This window comes from Ranitomeya imitator, chromosome 2, assembly GCF_032444005.1.
Source record: "Ranitomeya imitator isolate aRanImi1 chromosome 2, aRanImi1.pri, whole genome shotgun sequence".
Lineage (NCBI taxonomy): Eukaryota > Metazoa > Chordata > Amphibia > Anura > Dendrobatidae > Ranitomeya > Ranitomeya imitator.
This window is the reverse complement of record NC_091283.1, coordinates 838369562-838390710: the sequence shown is the minus strand read 5'-3', so window position 1 is coordinate 838390710 and position 21149 is coordinate 838369562. Positions and strand designations below refer to the sequence as shown.

Below are 21149 nucleotides of genomic sequence, written 5' to 3'. Positions count from 1 at the left end.
ATCCAGTCCTTGACTGGAAAACAATGTCTGTGTTAAGCTGGGGATGTCAGGGGGTTCATGATGATGCACCTCCGATTTCTATCGCTTCATCTACTCCTTCTGAGGTTCCTGTATTTTTGTCGGATTATCGGGATGTTTTTGAGGAGCCTAAGCTCAGTTCGCTTCCTCCTCACAGGGATTGCGATTGTGCTATAGATTTAATTCCTGGTAGTAAATTTCCTAAAGGTCGTTTGTTCAATCTGTCAGTGCCAGTGCCAGAGCATACTGCTATGCGGGATTATGTTAAGGAGTCCTTGGAAAAGGGACATATCCGTCCATCTTCGTCCCCTTTGGGAGCAGGTTTTTTTTTCGTGGCCAAGAAAGATGGGTCCTTGAGACCTTGTATAGATTATCGTCTTTTGAATAAGATTACCGTAAAATATCAGTATCCTTTGCCTTTGTTGACTGATTTGTTTGCTCGCATTAAGGGGGCTAAATGGTTCACTAAGATTGATCTCCGGGGTGCGTATAATCTTATACGAATAAAGCAAGGTGATGAGTGGAAAACCGCATTTAATACGCCTGAGGGCCATTTTGAGTATTTGGTAATGCCTTTCGGACTTTCTAATGCTCCTTCAGTCTTCCAGTCCTTTATGCACGATATTTTCCGTGAATATCTGGATAAATTTATGATTGTGTATTTGGATGATATTTTGGTTTTTTCTGATGACTGGGAGTCTCATGTTCAGCAGGTCAGGAAGGTGTTTCAGGTCCTGCGGGCTAATTCCTTGTTTGTAAAGGTCTCAAAGTGTCTCTTTGGAGTCCAGAAGATTTAATTTTTCTTGGGGTATATTTTTTCCCCTTCTACTATTGAGATGGATCCCGTCAAGGTTCGGGCTATTTGTGACTGGACGCAGCCTGCATCTCTTAAGAGTTTGCAGAAGTTCTTGGGCTTTGCTAATTTCTATCGTCGTTTTATAACTAATTTTTCTAGTGTTGTTAAGCCTTTGACGGATTTGACTAAGAAGGGTGCTGATGTTGCTGATTGGTCTCCTGCGGCTGTGGAGGCCTTTCAGGAACTTAAACGCCGGTTTTCTTCTGCTCCTGTGTTGCGTCAGCCTGATGTTTCGCTTCCTTTCCAAGTTGAGGTTGATGCTTCCGAGATTGGAGCGGGGGCGGTTTTGTCACAGAGAAGCTCCGATTGCTCGGTGATGAAGCCATGTGCGTTCTTTTCTAGAAAATTTTCGCCCGCTGAGCGGAATTATGATGTGGGTAATCGGGAACTTTTGGCCATGAAGTGGGCATTTGAGGAGTGGCGTCATTGGCTGGAGGGTGCTAGACATCGTGTGGTGGTCTTGACTGATCACAAAAATCTGATTTACCTTGAGTCTGCCAGGCGTCTGAATCCTAGACAGGCTCGTTGGTCACTGTTTTTCTCTCGTTTCAATTTTGTGGTTTCATACCTGCCAGGTTCAAAGAATGTGAAGGCGGATGCTCTTTCTAGGAGTTTTGTGCCTGACTCCCCTGGAAATTCTGAGCCCACTGGTATCCTTAGGGATGGGGTGATTTTGTCGGCCGTCTTCCCAGACTTGCGACGTGCTTTGCAGGAGTTTCAGGCGGGTAAACCTGATCGTTGTCCGCCTGAGAGACTGTTTGTTCCGGATAGCTGGACCAGTAGAGTCATCTCTGAGGTCCATTCTTCTGCATTGGCAGGTCATCCTGGAATATTTGGTACTAGAGACTTGGTGGCCAGGTCTTTTTGGTGGCCTTCCTTGTCTAGGGATGTGCGTTCTTTTGTGCAGTCTTGTGAGGTTTGTGCTCGGGCTAAGCCTTGCTGTTCTCGAGCCAGTGGATTGTTGTCACCTTTGCCTATCCCGAAGAGGCCTTGGACGCACATTTCCATGGACTTTATTTCGGATCTCCCTGTCTCTCAAAAAATGTCCGTCATCTGGGTTGTGTGTGACCGCTTTTCTAAAATGGTTCATCTTGTACCCTTGCCTAAGTTGCCTTCCTCCTCTGAGTTGGTCCCTCTGTTTTTCCAGAATGTGGTTCGTTTGCATGGGATTCCGGAGAACATCGTTTCTGACAGGGGATCCCAGTTTGTGTCTAGATTTTGGCGGACGTTCTGTGCTAAGATGGGCATTGATTTGTCCTTTTCGTCTGCATTCCACCCTCAGACGAATGGCCAGACGGAGCGAACTAATCAGACCTTGGAAACTTATTTGAGGTGTTTTGTTTCTGCTGATCAGGATGACTGGGTTACCTTTTTGCCGCTGGCCGAGTTTGCCCTTAATAATCGGGCTAGTTCTGCTACCTTGGTTTCTCCTTTCTTTTGTAATTCGGGGTTTCATCCTCGTTTTTCCTCTGGTCAGGTGGAGCCTTCTGATTGTCCTGGAGTGGACATGGTGGTGGATAGGTTGCATCAGATTTGGAGTCATGTGGTGGACAATTTGAAGTTGTCCCAGGAGAAGGCTCAGCAGTTTGCTAATCGCCGTTGCCGCGTGGGTCCTCGACTTCGTGTTGGGGACTTGGTGTGGTTGTCTTCTCGTTTTGTTCCTATGAAGGTCTCTTCTCCTAAGTTCAAGCCTCAGTTCATCGGTCCTTATAGGATCTTGGAAATTCTTAACCCTGTGTCGTTTCGTTTGGATCTCCCGGCATCGTTTGCTATTCATAATGTGTTCCATCGGTCGTTGTTGCGGAGGTATGAGGTACCTGTTGTTCCTTCGCCTGAGCCTCCTGCTCCGGTGCTGGTGGAGGGAGAATTGGAGTATGTTGTGGAGAAGATCTTGGATTCTCGTGTTTCCAGACGGAAACTCCAATATTTGGTCAAGTGGAAGGGTTATGGTCAGGAGGATAATTCTTGGGTGGTTGCCTCTGATGTTCATGCTGATGATTTGGTCCGCGCTTTTCATAGGGCTCATCCTGGTCGCCCTGGTGGTTCTCGTGAAGGTTCGGTGACCCCTCCTCAAGGGGGGGTACTGTTGTGAGTTCTGTTTTTGGGCTCCCTCTGGTGGTTACTGATGGTACTGGGTGATTTGTGTTCTGCTGTCTCTGGTGTCCACCTGTTCTATTAGGATTTGGGAGTTTCCTATTTAACCGGGCTTTCTTGTCATTTCCCCGCCGGCTATCAAGGTTATCAGAGTGTTTTGTTACCTCAGCTTCTAGCTTCAGTAATCTTCAGGACAAGCTAAGTTTTTGTTTTTCTTGTTCCACGTTTTGATTTATTTTTGTCTTGTCCAGCTTGCATATAATTGTTTCTTTGCTGCTGGTTGCTCTAGCGGGCTGTAATTGCTCCTCATGTTCCATGAGTTGGAACATGAGTTCAAGTAATTACAGGATGGTTTTTTGAAGGGTTTTTTGCTGACCGCGCAGTTTACTTTTGTATCCTCTGCTATCTAGTTTTAGCGGGCCTCATTTTGCTGAATCTGATTTCATACTGTGTATGTGCCTTCCTCTCATTTCACCGTCATTATATGTGGGGGGCTGCTATTTCTGTGGGGTATTTCTCTGGAGGCAAGAGAGGTCTGTGTTTCTTCTAATAGGGGAAGTTAGATCTTCGGCTGGTGCGAGACGTCTAGGATCAACGTAGGCACGTTCCCCGGCTATTGTTATTTGTGTGTTCAGGTTTAGGGTCGCGGTCAGCTCAGGTTCCATCACCCTAGAGCTCGTTGGTGCTTGTCCTTTTGTGATTCCCTGCCATTGGAATTATGACAGTAATGGACCTGCTTCGATTAAAACACCTGTGGCTAAGAGGCAGAGTGCTCAGTCAGAAGGCTAAAGAATACAAATGGGTACCTGCAAAACCTCTTCTTAGACTAAATTTCTCTCTCTAAGAAGTCTAAGAAGAGGTTTCGCAGGTACCCATTCAGATGAAGACGTTTATTCTCAGTGAGGAAAGGCAAGTGTAACCTGGTATAAGAGAGATGCCCTAATGTGGCTACCAGGTACACATAAATTGGCCAATTTAGCGCTGCAGTGTGCTGCCTTATTTATTTGACTTTATACGAGTTGGTGACTCTAGGTTCAGCACCTGTTCACACTTATTCTATGTTTGGGTGTGACTGTCAGTTTTTTTAAATTTGTATTATTTAGCCTTCTGACTGAGCACTCTGCCTCCTAGCCACAGGTGTTTTAATCGCAGCAGGTCCATTACCCCTCCACAGAGAGAGAAATTTAGTCTAAGAAGAGGTTTCGCAGGTACCCATTCAGATGAAGACGTTTATTCTCAGCGAGGAAAGGCAAGTGTAGGACCTCGTATAAGAGAGATGCCCTAATGTGGCTACCAGATACACAAAAAATGGCCAATTTATGCGCTAAACGCTCTCATTTTTTCATATTTCTATTGCAGTAATGCAGTTCAATTTTCATGTTTGCATGTTTTAGCGCCGCAGTGTGCTGCCTTATTTATTTGAGCTGATGCACCAGGTGACTATTTAAAAGATGATTGGAGTGGTCATCACCTACATCAGCTGACCTAGCCACAATGCAGTTACACCAGATTGACAGAGGGGGGGAGAAACTGACATTAACCCTTGATGGTCCTGAAAGGAAAAAAGCTACTTTTAAAACAGAGTGGAATAAGAGCTGCCACGATCGTGACAACCATTGTGGCCACTAATTGGCTGAAGTGATTATGCCCCATGTCGAACCTGAAAGTTGACACCTTTAATATCGCATCAGTAAAGGGCCAGTGTTTTAAAGGGGTTTTACAGAATTTTAAAATGGATGACCTACTCTTAGGATAAATCACCAGATCGGTTGGAATCCAACTCATGTAACCCCCACCGATCAGCTGATTAAAGGGTTTGGTGCATTGTCTAGTGGCCATGAATGGTAGTGCAATATATGTGCCATGCGGGGATTTCCTTCCGTCCTGCTCGGGAAGGCTACCTTGGTAAGTACTAGTGCAAGCCTCAGTTAGTGATACCTCCTTTTATATTGCTGGGGTTCACTTTAAGAGGAGATTCATTATAAATGCAGCAAATTATAGGAAATTGCGGCTCCTATCTTACATTCAACCCTAATCATAAACTAATAACATAGAAATCTGAAACTTCAGTAGTGAAAGGCACAGCAGGGCTTTATTCTGCAGCCTGTGAAGTCGTCCACGTTTCCATCTGCACATTGAATGATGACATTTAAGAAGAATCCATGCAAAGAAACTCTTGAATAATAATACGATGCTGTATCTTTGGGCTTCCATGGGTGGTCTGCGCTAATACATTAACACCTTCTGCACTGAATCATTTAAAGGAAGAATATAGAAAGATAAAAAGTCTATCAAATAAAAAAACAAATTGCTACAAAGTGTTTCTTGATGCCACAGAACATGCAAAATATGTAAAATATTCCAAGTGGAATCTCTGTGTTTTTCTCCGGCAGTTCAGATAAAACAAAGCTCAATACAATACATCATTTTTTTCCCAGCAAAACTTCTTTAAATAAATTCATCAAATTGCAAGAGATGGCAAAATTCATATTTTTCTTCAATTGTATGGGACTGAAAAAGAGTAACATCTTAGAAGGGTTGTCTTCATTTCTTTCCTTTCAATTATTAGGGATCCCAGATGATAAATTAGGCCTAATCTGCCCAATTGTTACAATCCACACATATCAAAGAGCAAGTGTTCAATTCCTCTACAGCACCCCCGCAGGGGAAATTAAATATTACACTGTTCAGATTAAAATCAGTGGCTTGTTAGCATAATGTAGTGGATAATGGAGCTACTCCAGAATAAAAAAGTCTTTTTGGAGAAACTCTCTGCTCTAGATGATATAAAAGTATCCTGAACAGGAGATGTGCTTCTATTAACTCAGATCATTCCAATTCTTGAAAAATATATATATTTTAAATATGAAGATAATTTCTCAGTCATAATAAAAAGATTTATTAGTTTAGAAAAGATATAATGTACACCTAATTAGGAAGTTATTATTCTACTGTCAAAGAGAGTGCCTTGCTTAAGAGGACCTGTCCAGTTCCGCACATACACCCTGAACTGAATTGGCATTGTGCAATGCTTAGTTTCCCCTGTGGGGGGCACTGCACGAAAATTTTAGCATTTACTGACAACTGTTCCTTCAAATTACAGAAAAGCATTCTTGCAAAAGTTGGATAATTTGTAGTCGGCTTGCAGTTAAAAGACATTTCTAAGGATTATCCAAATTGGAGAAACCCTTTTGTCACGGGGTCCTTCTCCGGCACCACACAACAGAGCCAGCGAATAGTGAACCATCCCAAGACCTTTATTTAAGCAAAAATACGAAAGATCCATATACAATCCACCACACAAAGGATAAGATAGTCCAGAACCCAAATGCAGTTCAGTAACAGGATAAAAGTCCAAGGAGATGAGAGTCCAATAATCCAGCAGACAGAGGATAAAAAATGGTCCATATGCTTCCCCTTCTCTCTGACGTGCTGTGTTCACATCATCATTCCACACAGGACTGATCTGTATGTCACCTCCCTGATATTTACAAGTCCCTCTCCTCATTCACAGGTTAGAGGGGTGGGTCTCAGGGGCTCATTGTTTCAACAAGCTAGTTCAATATGTTATTAGCATATTAGCAAATAACATTATTCACTGACCCTGTGGAGAGATAACAGTACAGGACTGTGGGGGCTGATATCAGATGGCAAATAACAGCAATACATCAATGGGCAAATAACTCATCCTACAAGAGAATACCATGATAATCAGTAAAATATAAATATACACAAAAATGATACCCACATAGCATATCACACCATCACAACCTCTCCCCCCTCATAATAAGTGAGCATGCTATGAGGTCTACACAGACCTCTGCTCACTTTAGTCCACATTGCTCCGCTGTTTATAGTTCCTTGAACAGTGGCAGGGGTTGCAATAATCATGAGCACTTGTCCATAAATTCCCGGGTCCTGGCTTTATGGTCATACCAGGCTTTTTGACTGGACTGGGCCGTTCGCTGATGTTCCTTAGCCAAGGTATCTAGCTGGGCGAGACGGTCTCTGAACTCCAGAACGTAGGGAATGATGGGCTTTCCGGTATCTGCGATATCTCCCTCCAATTGTTCTTTCAGAAGAGTGAGAGGCCCACGGACCTTCTGATCCCACAAAATGACTTTGTAACTCCCCAATGTCATTTCCATGGAGGATATCTGCAGGAAGTTCTCCCATAACTCCAATCCAACTCAGTTTTTCTCCAAAACCATAATCCAAACGTACCAAAGCTCGCTGTATATATTTGCGGACACCCCCCGCCAGGACAATGGGAATTCCCGGGCCCTGGTGAATTGCCTCGGGTCAAACCACACGGGGGTCAGCGATAGTCAGAAATGCCCCCGTGTCTCTAAATCCTGACACTTTGTATCCATCAATTAAGATGTCCTGCAGGTGGCAATGACATTGTTCTGTATTTCTGATGGACAAAGGCCGGAGTCCGTACACTCCAGGAGGGGTATCTATGGTGCCGTGGTCGGTGGTCCACTCTGGTGGGGGTGGTGGTAGCTCTACCTCAGGTGTGATGGAGAGCACAAGATTCACTGGACGAGGTGGGGCTGCGTGGGGCTCACTCCGAATCCTTGAGGGACAGCCAGACTGCAAATGTCCAGGTTGCCCACACCCAAAACATCTCCTCTCTGTGATACCCCCAGGTTGTGGTCGGAACTGTTGGGGCCCAGGATTGTGAGGCGTGATTGTCATCGGATTGCGACTAGGTGGAAGAGCAGATATAATCGGAGGGGGACGGGGTGCGGGAGAAGGCCATGGTTCATTGTCCAGAAGCCTCCTCCATTGCGGTCGGATAGTAAGGGCTTCATCGGCCAGGGCTGCAGCTCTATCCACGGTGCACGGCGTGCGCTCCCGGACCCATTCCCGTACCTCTGCAGGGCACTTGGCAAGAAATTGTTCTATAAGGAACGCCTGTATAACATCTTCCACAGTAAAGGCGTTTTCTGCTTCCAGCCATCTCCGACATGCCTGGGACATCTTATGTGCATACATCATAAACGATCCCCCCGTAGTGCATGGGAGGTCTCGGAGCTTGGCCCTATATGAGTCTGGGGTGATAGCATGGTAATCCAGGATAGTCTGCTTTACAATGTTATAATCACGATTCCGCTGTGAGTCAATGGTTCGGTAAGCCTCCGCCAGGCTACCGTTCAGGAGTCCCACTAACAAACGCATCCAGCCAGAGTGGGGCACCTCCATCACAGCACACTGCTGCTCAAAGTCCTTGAAGAACCCCTCCACATCTCCGGAAGCCTCATCAAATGGCTTAAACTCTGTCCGGGTGATCCGTACAGGCTCCCGGATCATTGGGTTTACACTCCACATTGCGTTACTCCCTCTTTCAAGCTCCATTGCTTCTCGTCTCCGCTGTGCCCGGTGGGCAGCCTCCTCCTTGTACTCCTGAGAGAGGCCTGGGCCCAGAACCGCCATCTCTTCTTTGTACCACACCAACCACTGGATTTTTGGGGTGGGGTCCTAGTCTCCAGTGCTCGTCCTTCAGGCATATGGGTGGAGGTGGCCGAGCTAGGAACCCACTAGTAGGTCAATTAAGGCCTCTTTAGTCAGTCCCTGGTAGTTCAGGCCCAGGTCTCTGTCTCTCTCCTGTAAACTGGATACAGCCCAATTTCTGTTCTCACTCTGTGTGTGGTTCTCCATTAGGTTACGCTCTGTTGATCCTGCTGCTGCCACCAGTTGTCACGGGGTCTTTCTCCGGTACCATACAATCAACAGAGCTAGCGAAGAGTGAACAATCCCAAGCCCTTTATTTAGGCAAAAATACGAAAGGTCCATATACAATCCACCACACAAAGGATAAGATAGTCCAGAACACGAATGCAGTTCATTAACAGATAAAAGTCCAACAATCCAGCAGACAGAGGATAAAAAATGGTCCATATGCTTCCCCTTCTCTCTGACTTGCTGTGTTCACATCGTCATTCCACACAGGATCTGATCTGTGTGTCACCTCCCTGATATTTACAAGTCCCTGTCCTCATTCACAGGTTAGGGGGTGGATCTCAGGGGCTCATTGTTTACACAATCTAGTTCAATATGTCATTAGCATATTAGCAAACAACATTATTCACTGACCCTGTGGAGAGATAACAATACAGTACTGTGGGGGCTGATATCAGATGGCAAATAACAGCAATTCATCAATTGGCAAATAACTCATCCTACAAGAGAACACCATGATAATCAGTAAAATATAAATATACACAAAAATGATATTGACATAGCATATCACACCATCACACCTTTAAAAAAATATTAAATATCGAAATTGGAGAAAGTTTAGCTCAGTGGTCCTACTTAGTAACCTAAGCATGTAGATCCTGGCAGCATTGGCAAACGTTTTGGATCTTTGTAGGAAACACAGCTTAGAATAAGAAGACCTTTACATCCCATTCTAAGAAAATCTGTCATTTTGGCTGCCTCCGTCTAACCACCAGAGGTGCAACTTGAAGCTCCTGAGCCAAAATGCAAATTCAGTACCTGGACTCTAACCTATCCTCTGCCATTTTTCATGCTGGAGTCTTCAAACATGTTGGAAAGTTACTTAGACATTATGGCTCGTACACATCGGCTATCTTTACATTCTCTTTACCTGCACCCCTGCTTAGTCACTAGATCTTTTAAGATGATGGCCATTGTTGATGACCTAAGGTCATCAGAAGTTCCCTTCGTGTTCAGAAGCAACATCATGCTTCACATCTAAACCTCTTGCAACCTGTACAAAAAAAATAACCATAACAATAAAAACAGAAATAAAAGTTATGGAAAAACTCTTTTCCACTGATTAAAGTCCTCACTAGGACAACAGCGGCAGATCCTACAGGATAGGAGGTAATTAAGAAAAGTTCTGATGACCCCACTCAGGCTGAGCTCATTAGCAGCCCCAGACTTGTCCACATAAATAATGGCACGAAAACAATCGGGCAATGATGAAGAAGAGAAGAAACTGACAAGGTTGGAAAAACATTGTAAAGTGAAATCTTGTAATGCCGGGATGGGAACGAGCTGAATAAATTTAGATTTTACTAACAGTTCCTCGGAGACATCCGTATATTTTCTTATGGAACGCGTCCTGCAAACTATTACAAGGAGAAAAACCTTCTTTGAGGAACATATTTAACCCTTATCCGGCTGAATAGGTACAATTGTAACTATTCCGTTTTAAAATTGCAATAACTTTTTTTTGAAAAGACGTAGAGGGCTGAAATTTCGTGACATCTCTACATTTTTGGTCCAGAATATATTGGCCAAATTTCAATAAAATATCTCCACCCGCTTCCGAGATAAGGGGTCGAGATCTTTTTGCATCCATAACAAGCTGCATAGGTACAAATGTACCTCATATATTTTGAATGAAGATAATGCAAGGGAAAAAGCATAAATTTTTTTTTAATGATAATGCTATTTAACTATTATAAACAAGTAAAAAACTGTTCATTTACATTATAAAAGAAAATGTAAGAAACTTTTTTTTATTGATTTTCTTTGCAAGTAATGCATGTTGGCTTTGCTACAGAGTGTTCATCGCAAATGGGTTTCACACAAACCACACAAGACTTTCTAGTCTTGCGTTGTTTTCGCCTCAGGTCTCTGCAGACATAGCAACTACCAACAACAGGGGAGGGTCCACGACTACCATGAGGTATTTTGGGGCCAGCTGCTGGCTGCGATGCTACCACAATGCATCGTCCAAGCACCATTTCTACTGCACCTCGAAGAAAATGGTTTCTCATTATCATTTTGTTTGTACTACGATCTTCAATTGCAATCATACACAGCTGATTTGCGAGATCTTTCAGGAACTTTCTTCGTTGATCCTTTGCCCTGAAGCTTGGATTGTGTTCTCTGTAGATGATGTAGGATGCTAACCCACTGACATCAATCATATTGTAGAAAAATGCCAAAGTCCAACGTGATGTTCGTCGTTTCACAGTGTACTCTCCCAACATTTTATCCATAACATCAACGCCACCTTTTGTTATGTTGTAGTATTTTATTATCTCTGGCTTGGCTGCTAGTGTCTCTTCAACTTCTCCCGTCATGTGCATAGATGATAGAAGCACGACTGATTTGTTCTTCTTTGGTACATATGAACAGACTGTTGCATCATGATTGTAGGCAAAATTTGTCGAGTATACAGGCCTTTCTTTGGCAGGCTGCATGTTGTTAGGTAGGAACCTTTTGTTTTTTCTCACTGTACCAACTAGTGTCATGTTCCAGGAGTTCAATACCTTAGCTAGTTCCATGGTTGTAAAGAAGTTATCGGTGGTGACATTTCTTCCAGAGCCTTTATACGAGCTCACTAGGTCCAATACTGTTCGTTCTCCAATGTTTACTTGTCGAGGACCATCAGTTGGTTTCCCAGTGTAGAGCTGACCTTGTAAAGGGTAGGCATTTGATGAGTCACAAGCCCAGAAAATCTTTATGCCATATTTAGCTGGTTTTGAAGGTATATACTGGGTAAATTTAGTATGACCTCTAAATGGAAATAATTGCTCGTCGACGGTGATACAATGATATGGCTTGTAGGCTCTCTCCAGATTACTGTTCAGCATTGTCCAGATGTCCCGTATTGGTGCAGCTTTATCTGTTTGCACACGTTCTGCACGTGTATTTTCGTTGTCAAACCTGATAAATCTGAGTATCATCTTGAAGCGGTCACGAGACATGGCTGCACGTATAAGAGGCAGAGCAGCAACATTCCACATTTCCTCCAGATTCTCTTTGTTGGCTCTGTGCACACCAGCAGCAATCAGTATGCCCAAAAATGCATGAAGTTCAGTTTCAGTAAATTGCTTGAATGTTTTTTGTGGTGGCCGTTTGGAAGAATCAGGAAAACGTTGTACCAGTTCGTTGTTGTAAGCATCACAAACTCTCTTGGCCTTTCGATTCGTTTCCCGTAATATGATGTCACACATCTCGGGAGTCATGATGGACTTGAATAGCTCTTTTGCTGTATATAGGTTGCTGATTGCTGCAGGGCCACCTCTTTGTCGTAGGACATTACGAGATTTTGTTTGTGCATTTGGCAGTGGATTACTGCACCATTGAGTTTCATCCTTAGCAGTCCAAATGTCGCCTGCACTTTGAGGCACAGAATCATCCTCAACACTTTCGTCTGATTCGTATTCATTTTCATGCTCTATGACCATTTCTTGTTCAATGTCTGAATCTTCTTCAGTAACATCCACTTGTGGTACATAGTTTTCATCATCAGATGGAACATATGGTTCATCCTCATGCTCAGAATCAGATTCTTCTAGCATTCGCATTATTTCGTCAGACGTAAATCTGTAAATATGAAAAAATGTAAAATAAATAATTTTCCGAAATACTACATTATTGGCTTTTCACAAAATTATACTAACCTGCAAACACGTTTTCTTGGATTATGGCGGAAACTAGATCCAGCATTACTATCACTCATGATGACTTGCTAGATGAATTTTGGCTTCGTATTTTGTGCTGAATATAAATAAAACATCGTAAAACAATATGTAGATACTAATTATTATCCATTTTTCGTATAAAAATTATACCTATAGTGATAAGTTTCATACAAAATATATGTAAGCCAAGTCCAGGCTGAAAGACAATTTGACTGTTCTGTCCCCACATAATGAGAATAAAGGTATAACTGGCTGTTAGATGCTGTGAGACTTTCCTACCTTCGTTTCCAAGAAATTGAAGACTTCACAAGCCTAGAAATGTGTGCTCACAGCAATGAGATGAACAGCAAAATGGCTAATGAGAGGAGGGAGGCAGGAAGACAAGTAGAAGCCACTCCCAGTTTGAATTAACTTAATTGACAGCAACATAAGTGACCAGTAACAACACTGAACAATAGATATCAGCATAACATTTGTAGCTGAATGAACTTTAGTTTCTGAAACCAAGTAAAGTCTTCCCACAGTGGAGGTATATGTGAAGGTACAATTGTACCTATGCAGCCTGTTAAGGTTGTAAAATTATGCAGCCTGACAAGGGTTAATAACCTTTTTTCTCTGCACGGCTGATCTCTCAAAGCCATCAAGCGCTAATACCATGAGATCTCGGATCAAGCCCGCGCTACAGAGACGGGTGGAAGGCGAATCTGTATTCAGGATGACATTCGGGAAGATAAATTTATGTTTTTTCACAGATGAGATTTTGAGATCACAGCTCATAAAAGGTTACGAGACCAGGAAGCTCAGTGACGGCGAACTACACCACTTTGGCCCAATTTATTTAATTTACAAAATGTTTGTCTGCGCTGACAAAAAGACACGGGTCAACCTGGAGCCGCGCAGGCGGTAAAACCGTGTTAGGAGATACATGGGGGTGCAGGTAAAAATACATAGAGTACATAGGGGCAGTATTATAGTAGTTATATTCTTGTACATAGGGGCAGTATTATAGTAGTTATATTCTTGTACATAGGAGCAGTATTATAGTAGTTATATTCTTGTACATAAGGGCAGTATTATAGTAGTTATATTCTTGTACATAGGGGCAGTATTATAGTAGTTATATTCTTGTACATAGGAGCAGTATTATAGTAGCTATATTCTTGTACATGAAGGCAGTATTATAGTAGTTATATTCTTGTACATAAGGGCAGTATTATAGTAGTTATATTCTTGTACATAGGGGCAGTATTATAGTAGTTATATTCTTGTACATAGGAGCAGTATTATAGTAGTTATATTCTTGTACATAGGGGCAGTATTATAGTAGCTATATTCTTGTACATAAGGGCAGTATTATAGTAGTTATATTCTTGTACATAAAGGCAGTATTATAGTAGTGATATTCTTGTACATAGGGGCAGTATTATAGTAGTTATATTCTTGTACATAGGAGCAGTATTATAGTAGCTATATTCTTGTACATAAGGGCAGTATTATAGTAGTTATATTCTTGTACATAAAGGCAGTATTATAGTAGTTATATTCTTGTACATAGGGGCAGTATTATAGTAGCTATATTCTTGTACATAAGGGCAGTATTATAGTAGTTATATTCTTGTACATGAAGGCAGTATTATAGTAGTTATATTCTTGTACATAAGGGCAGTATTATAGTAGTTATATTCTTGTACATAGGAGCAGTATTATAGTAGTTATATTCATGTACATAAGGGCAGTATTATAGTAGTTATATTCTTGTACATAGGAGCAGTATTATAGTAGTTATATTCTTGTACATAGGAGCAGTATTATAGTAGTTATATTCTTGTACATAGGAGCAGTATTATAGTAGTTATATTCTTGTACATAGGAGCAGTATTATAGTAGTTATATTATTGTAAATAGGAGCAGTATTATAGTAGCTATATTCTTGTACATAGGAGCAGTATTATAGTAGTTATATTCTTGTACATAGGAGCAGTATTATATTAGTTATATTCTTGTACATAGGGGCAGTATTATAGTAGTTATATTCCTGTACATAGGGGCAGTATTATAGTAGTTATATTCTTGTATATAGGGTCAGTATTATAGTAGTTATATTCTTGTACATAGGAGCAGTATTATAGTAGTTATATTCTTTTACATAGGAGCAGTATTATAGTAGCTATATTCTTGTACATAGGAGCAGTATTATAGTAGTTATATTCCTATACACAGGGGCAGTATTATAGTAGTTATATTATTGCACATAGGAGCAGTATTATAGTAGTTATATTCTTGTACATAGGAGCAGTATTATAGTAGCTATATTCTTGTACATAGGGGAAGTATTATAGTAGTTATATTCTTGTACATAGGAGCAGCATTATAGTAGTTATATTCTTGTACATAGGAGCAGTATTATAGTAGTTATATTCCTGTACATAGGGGCAGTATTGTAGTAGTTAGATTCTTGTACATAGGAGCAGTATTATAGTAGTTATATTCTTGTACATAGGGGCAGTATTATAGTAGTTATATTGTACATAGGGGGCAGTATTATAGTAGTTATATTCTTGTACATAGGAGCAGTATTATAGTAGTTATATTCTTGTACATAGGAGCAGTATTATAGTAGTTATATTCTTGTACATAGGGGCAGTATTATAGTAGTTATATTCTTGCACATAGGAGCAGTATTATAGTAGTTAGATTCTTGTACATAGGAGCAGTATTATAGTAGTTATATTCTTGTACATAGGGGCAGTATTATAGTAGTTATATTGTACATAGGGGGCAGTATTATAGTAGTTATATTCTTGTACATAGGAGCAGTATTATAGTAGTTATATTCTTGTACATAGGAGCAGTATTATAGTAGTTATATTCTTGTACATAGGGGCAGTATTATAGTAGTTATATTCTTGCACATAGGAGCAGTATTATAGTAGTTATATTCTTGTACATAGGAGCAGTATTATAGTAGTTATATTCTTGTACATAGGGGCAGTATTATAGTAGTTATATTCTTGTACATAGGGGCAGTATTATAGTAGTTATATTCTTTTACATAGGAGCAGTATTATAGTAGTTATATTCTTGTACATAGGGGCAGTATTATAGTAGTTATATTCTTGTACATAGGGGCAGTATTATAGTAGTTATATTCTTGTACATAGGAGCAGTATTATAGTAGTTATATTCTTGTACATAGGGGCAGTATTATAGTAGTTATATTCTTGTATATAGGGGCAGTATTATAGTAGTTATATTCCTGTACATAGGAGCAGTATTATAGTAGTTATATTCTTGTACATATGAGCAGTATTATAGTAGTTATATTCTTGTACATAGGGGCAGTATTATAGTAGTTATATTCTTGTACATAGGAGCAGTATTATAGTAGTTATATTCTTGTACATAGGGGCAGTATTATAGTAGTTATATTCTTGTACATAGGGGCAGTATTATAGTAGTTATATTCTTGTACATAGGAGCAGTATTATAGTAGTTATATTCTTGTACATAGGGGGCAGTATTATAGTAGTTATATTCTTGTACATAGTAGCAGTATTATAGTAGTTATATTCGTGTACATAGGAGCAGTATTACAGTAGTTATATTCTTGTACATAGTAGCAGTATTATAGTAGTTATATTCTTGTACATAGTAGCAGTATTATAGTAGTTATATTCTTATACATAGGAGCAGTATTACAGTAGTTATATTCTTGTACATAGTAGCAGTATTATAGTAGTTATATTCGTGTACATAGGAGCAGTATTACAGTAGTTATATTCTTGTACATAGTAGCAGTATTATAGTAGTTATATTCGTGTACATAGGAGCAGTATTATAGTAGTTATATTCTTGTACATAGGGAGCAGTATTATAGTAGTTATATTCTTGTACATAGGGGGCAGTATTATAGTAGTTATATTCTTGTACATAGGGGGCAGTATTATAGTAGTTATATTCTTGTACATAAGGGTAGTATTATAGTAGTTATATTCTTGTACATAGGAGCAGTATTATAGTAGTTATATTCTTGTACATAGGGGGCAGTATTATAGTAGTTATATTCTTGTACATATGGGCAGTATTATAATAGTTGTATTCTTGTACATGGGGCAGTATTATAGTAGTTATATTTAGAAATAAAGCAATATGTATAAAAGTCTGTTATTGTCGGATCTCCTTGTCAGATGATTTGTGATCATTTTCTGTATTTTGCACCAGTCAACTTGGACACGAATTGCCATTTACACCAAAAGTTTGTCTCAGCCTGAAAGTGGAAACATCTTTTTTTTTTTTCATTATTTCAGCAAGGCACAAATTCCAAAATTGCTGTCAACAAAATTTACACTTAAAAAAGCCAATTATCGCAGCAGGACGTCGGGCTCCTTTGAAATTACTAAATGAACACTAGCGTCTCGTTAACCTTTATGTAGATTACTAGTAGTGGAGAAAAACACAGGTTTTTTGTCCTGCTTTTCACCTGCGTCATGTCACCAGATGAACGTCCAGTCGGGGGCTCGTCCGGGAATACATTCTGGGATAACACAATGAGCCTGATGTCGTATTTCAATGACGGTTTTATACTTCGGAGACTCATCCTCACCGGATAAATGTATTTTCTTTCTTTTCTTTGAAAAGGCTTTTTATTCTTGGAGGAACAGACTGTGAGTCTCCCGCTGAACGCACCTTGTCCGGGTCCATTTTAGGAAGAATAATGCAGATTTTTCGTTTCAGAGCCGCCACATGCAAAATCGCACAGACGCCATTAAAATGCTGCAATTCAGAATCAGTGAACTGCGATCCGGTGACCCGCTATGTCGTCCCGTGGTTCCGCACAATCATTAACATACTTTTCATCAGCAGAGGTCTAACCCAAGCTACGCCGTGCTGTAATCAGCTGCATTCAGAGCCCAATTATCCGCGTCGGCCAGGAAGGGTTTCAGTAGCTTGTTTCGTGGCTGAATCAAGAGACGCAGGCCCATGGCAGTATTATACCAGCACTATATATTAGTGGGCACCGTGTGATGTTTCCAGTGTATAGCGCTATCATGGCGGGTCTATGGCAGTATTATATCAGTACTATATGATAGTGGGCACTGTGTGATGTTTCCAGTGTATAGCGCTATCATGGCAGGTCTATGGCAGTATTATACCAGCACTATATATTAGTGGGCACCGTGTGATGTTTCCAGTGTATAGCGCTATCATGGCGGGTCTATGTCAGTATTATACCAGCACTATATGATAGTGGGCACCGTGTGATGTTTCCAGTGTATAGCGCTATCATGGCGGGTCTATGTCAGTATTATACCAGCACTATATGATAGTGGGCACCGTGTGATGTTTCCAGTGTATAGCGCTATCATGGCGGGTCTATGTCAGTATTATATCAGTACTATATGATAGTGGGCACCGTGTGATGTTTCCAGTGTATTGCGCTATCATGGCAGGTCTATGTCAGTATTATATCAGTACTATATGATAGTGGGCACCGTGTGATGTTTCCAGTGTGTAGCGCTATCATGGCAGGTCTATGTCAGTATTATATCAGCACTATATGATAGTGGGCACTGTGTGATGTTTCCCGTGTATAGCGCTATCATGGCGGGTCTATGTCAGTATTATATCAGTACTATATGATAGTGGGCACCGTGTGATGTTTCCAGTGTATAGCGCTATCATGGCGGGTCTATGTCAGTATTATACCAGCACTATATGATAGTGGGCACCGTGTGATGTTTCCAGTGTATAGCGCTAACATGGCAGGTCTATGGCAGTATTATATCAGTACTATATGATAGTGGGCACTGTGTGATGTTTCCAGTGTATAGCGCTATCATGGCAGGTCTATGTCAGTATTATATCAGCACTATATGATAGTGGGCACCGTGTGATGTTTCCAGTGTATTGCGCTATCATGGCGGGTCTATGTCAGTATTATATCAGTACTATATGATAGTGGGCACTGTGTGATGTTTCCCGTGTATAGCGTTATCATGGCAGGTCTATGTCAGTATTATATCAGTACTATATGATAGTGGGCACTGTGTGATGTTTCCCGTGTATAGCGCTATCACGGCAGGTCTATGTCAGTATTATATCAGTACTATATGATAGTGGGCACCGTGTGATGTTTCCAGTGTATAGCGCTATCATGGCAGGTCTATGTCAGTATTATATCAGTACTATATGATAGTGGGCACCGTGTGATGTTTCCAGTGTATAGCGCTAACATGGCGGGTCTATGTCAGTATTATATCAGTACTATATGATAGTGGGCACCGTGTGATGTTTCCAGTGTATAGCGCTATCACGGCAGGTCTATGTCAGTATTATATCAGTACTATATGATAGTGGGCACCGTGTGATGTTTCCAGTGTATAGCGCTAACATGGCGGGTCTATGTCAGTATTATATCAGTACTATATGATAGTGGGCACCGTGTGATGTTTCCAGTGTATAGCGCTATCATGGCGGGTCTATGTCAGTATTATATCAGTACTATATGATAGTGGGCACTGTGTGATGTTTCCAGTGTATAGCGCTATCATGGCGGGTCTATGGCAGTATTATATCAGTACTATATGATAGTGGGCACCGTGTGATGTTTCCAGTGTATAGCGCTATCATGGCAGGTCTATGGCAGTATTATATCAGTACTATATGATAGTGGGCACTGTGTGATGTTTCCCGTGTATAGCGCTATTATGGCAGGTCTATGTCAGAATTATATCAGTACTATATGATACTGGGCACTGTGTGATGTTTCCAGTGTATAGCGCTATCATGGCAGGTCTATGGCAGTATTATATCAGTACTATATGATAGTGGGCACCGTGTGATGTTTCCAGTGTATAGCGCTATCATGGCGGGTCTATGTCAGTATTATACCAGCACTATATGATAGTGGGCACCGTGTGATGTTTCCAGTGTATAGCGCTAACATGGCAGGTCTATGGCAGTATTATATCAGTACTATATGATAGTGGGCACTGTGTGATGTTTCCAGTGTATAGCGCTATCATGGCAGGTCTATGTCAGTATTATATCAGTACTATATGATAGTGGGCACTGTGTGATGTTTTCAGTGTATAGCGCTAACATGGCAGGTCTATGTCAGTATTATATCAGTACTATATGATAGTGGGCACTGTGTGATGTTTCCCGTGTATAGCGCTATCACGGCAGGTCTATGTCAGTATTATATCAGTACTATATGATAGTGGGCACCGTGTGATGTTTCCAGTGTATAGCGCTATCATGGCGGGTCTATGTCAGTATTATATCAGTACTATATGATAGTGGGCACCGTGTGATGTTTCCAGTGTATAGCGCTATCATGGCGGGTCTATGTCAGTATTATATCAGTACTATATGATAGTGGGCACTGTGTGATGTTTCCAGTGTATAGCGCTATCATGGCGGGTCTATGGCAGTATTATATCAGTACTATATGATAGTGGGCACCGTGTGATGTTTCCAGTGTATAGCGCTATCATGGCAGGTCTATGGCAGTATTATATCAGTACTATATGATAGTGGGCACTGTGTGATGTTTCCCGTGTATAGCGCTATTATGGCAGGTCTATGTCAGAATTATATCAGTACTATATGATACTGGGCACTGTGTGATGTTTCCAGTGTATAGCGCTATCATGGCAGGTCTATGTCAGAATTATATCAGTACTATATGATAGTGGGCACTGTGTGATGTTTTCAGTGTATAGCGCTATCATGGCAGGTCTATGGCAGTATTATATCAGTACTATATGATAGTGGGCACTGTGTGATGTTTCCCGTGTATAGCGCTATCATGGCAGGTCTATGTCAGTATTATATCAGTACTATATGATAGTGGGCACTGTGTGATGTTTCCCGTGTATAGCGCTATCATGGCGGGTCTATGGCAGTATTATATCATTATATCAGTACTATATGATAGTGGGCACTGTGTGATGTTTCCCGTGTATAGCGCTATCATGGCGGGTCTATGGCAGTATTATATCAGTACTATATGATAGTGGGCACTGTGTGATGTTTCCCGTGTATAGCGCTATCATGGCGGGTCTATGGCAGTATTATATCAGTACTATATGATAGTGGGCACCGTGTGATGTTTCCAGTGTATAGCGCTAACATGGCAGGTCTATGGCAGTATTATATCAGTACTATATGATAGTGGGCACTGTGTGATGTTTCCAGTGTATAGCGCTATCATGGCAGGTCTATGTCAGTATTATATCAGTACTATATGATAGTGGGCACCGTGTGATGTTTCCAGTGTATAGCGCTATCATGGCGGGTCTATGGCAGTATTATATCAGTACTATATGATAGTGGGCACTGTGTGATGTTTCCCGTGTATAGCGCTATCATGGCGGGTCTATGGCAGTATTATATCAGTACTATATGATAGTGGGCACTGTGTGATGTTTCCCGTGTATAGCGCTATCATGGCGGGTCTATGGCAGTATTATATCAGTACTATATGATAGTGGGCACTGTGTGATGTTTCCAGTGTATAGCGCTATCATGGCAGGTCTATGTCAGTATTATATCAGTACTATATGATAGTGGGCACCGTGTGATGTTTCCAGTGTATAGCGCTATCATGGCAGGCCTATGGCAGTATTATACCAGCACTATATGATAGTGGGCACTGTGTGATGTTTCCAGTGTATAGCGCTATCATGGCAGGCCTATGGCAGTATTATACCAGCACTATATGATAGTGGGCACCGTGTGATGTTTCCAGTGTATAGCGCTAA

At 41.2% G+C, this 21149-nt stretch overlaps 2 protein-coding genes across 2 annotated transcripts in view; both read right to left on the bottom strand.

Annotated features, from left to right (window-relative positions):
* Positions 1-21149, bottom strand: part of SORCS3 (sortilin related VPS10 domain containing receptor 3) — a 770211-nt gene that overhangs the window by 472353 nt on the left and 276709 nt on the right. The window lies entirely within an intron of this gene.
* On the bottom strand, positions 10365-12460 carry LOC138667839 (piggyBac transposable element-derived protein 4-like). The gene is made up of 2 exons (XM_069755926.1): positions 12361-12460; positions 10365-12283 (listed from the first exon to the last, which is right to left on the bottom strand). The coding sequence occupies exons 1-2, from the start codon at positions 12417-12419 to the stop codon at positions 10465-10467; spliced, it is 1878 nt and encodes a 625-aa protein (XP_069612027.1). The 5' UTR covers positions 12420-12460; the 3' UTR covers positions 10365-10464.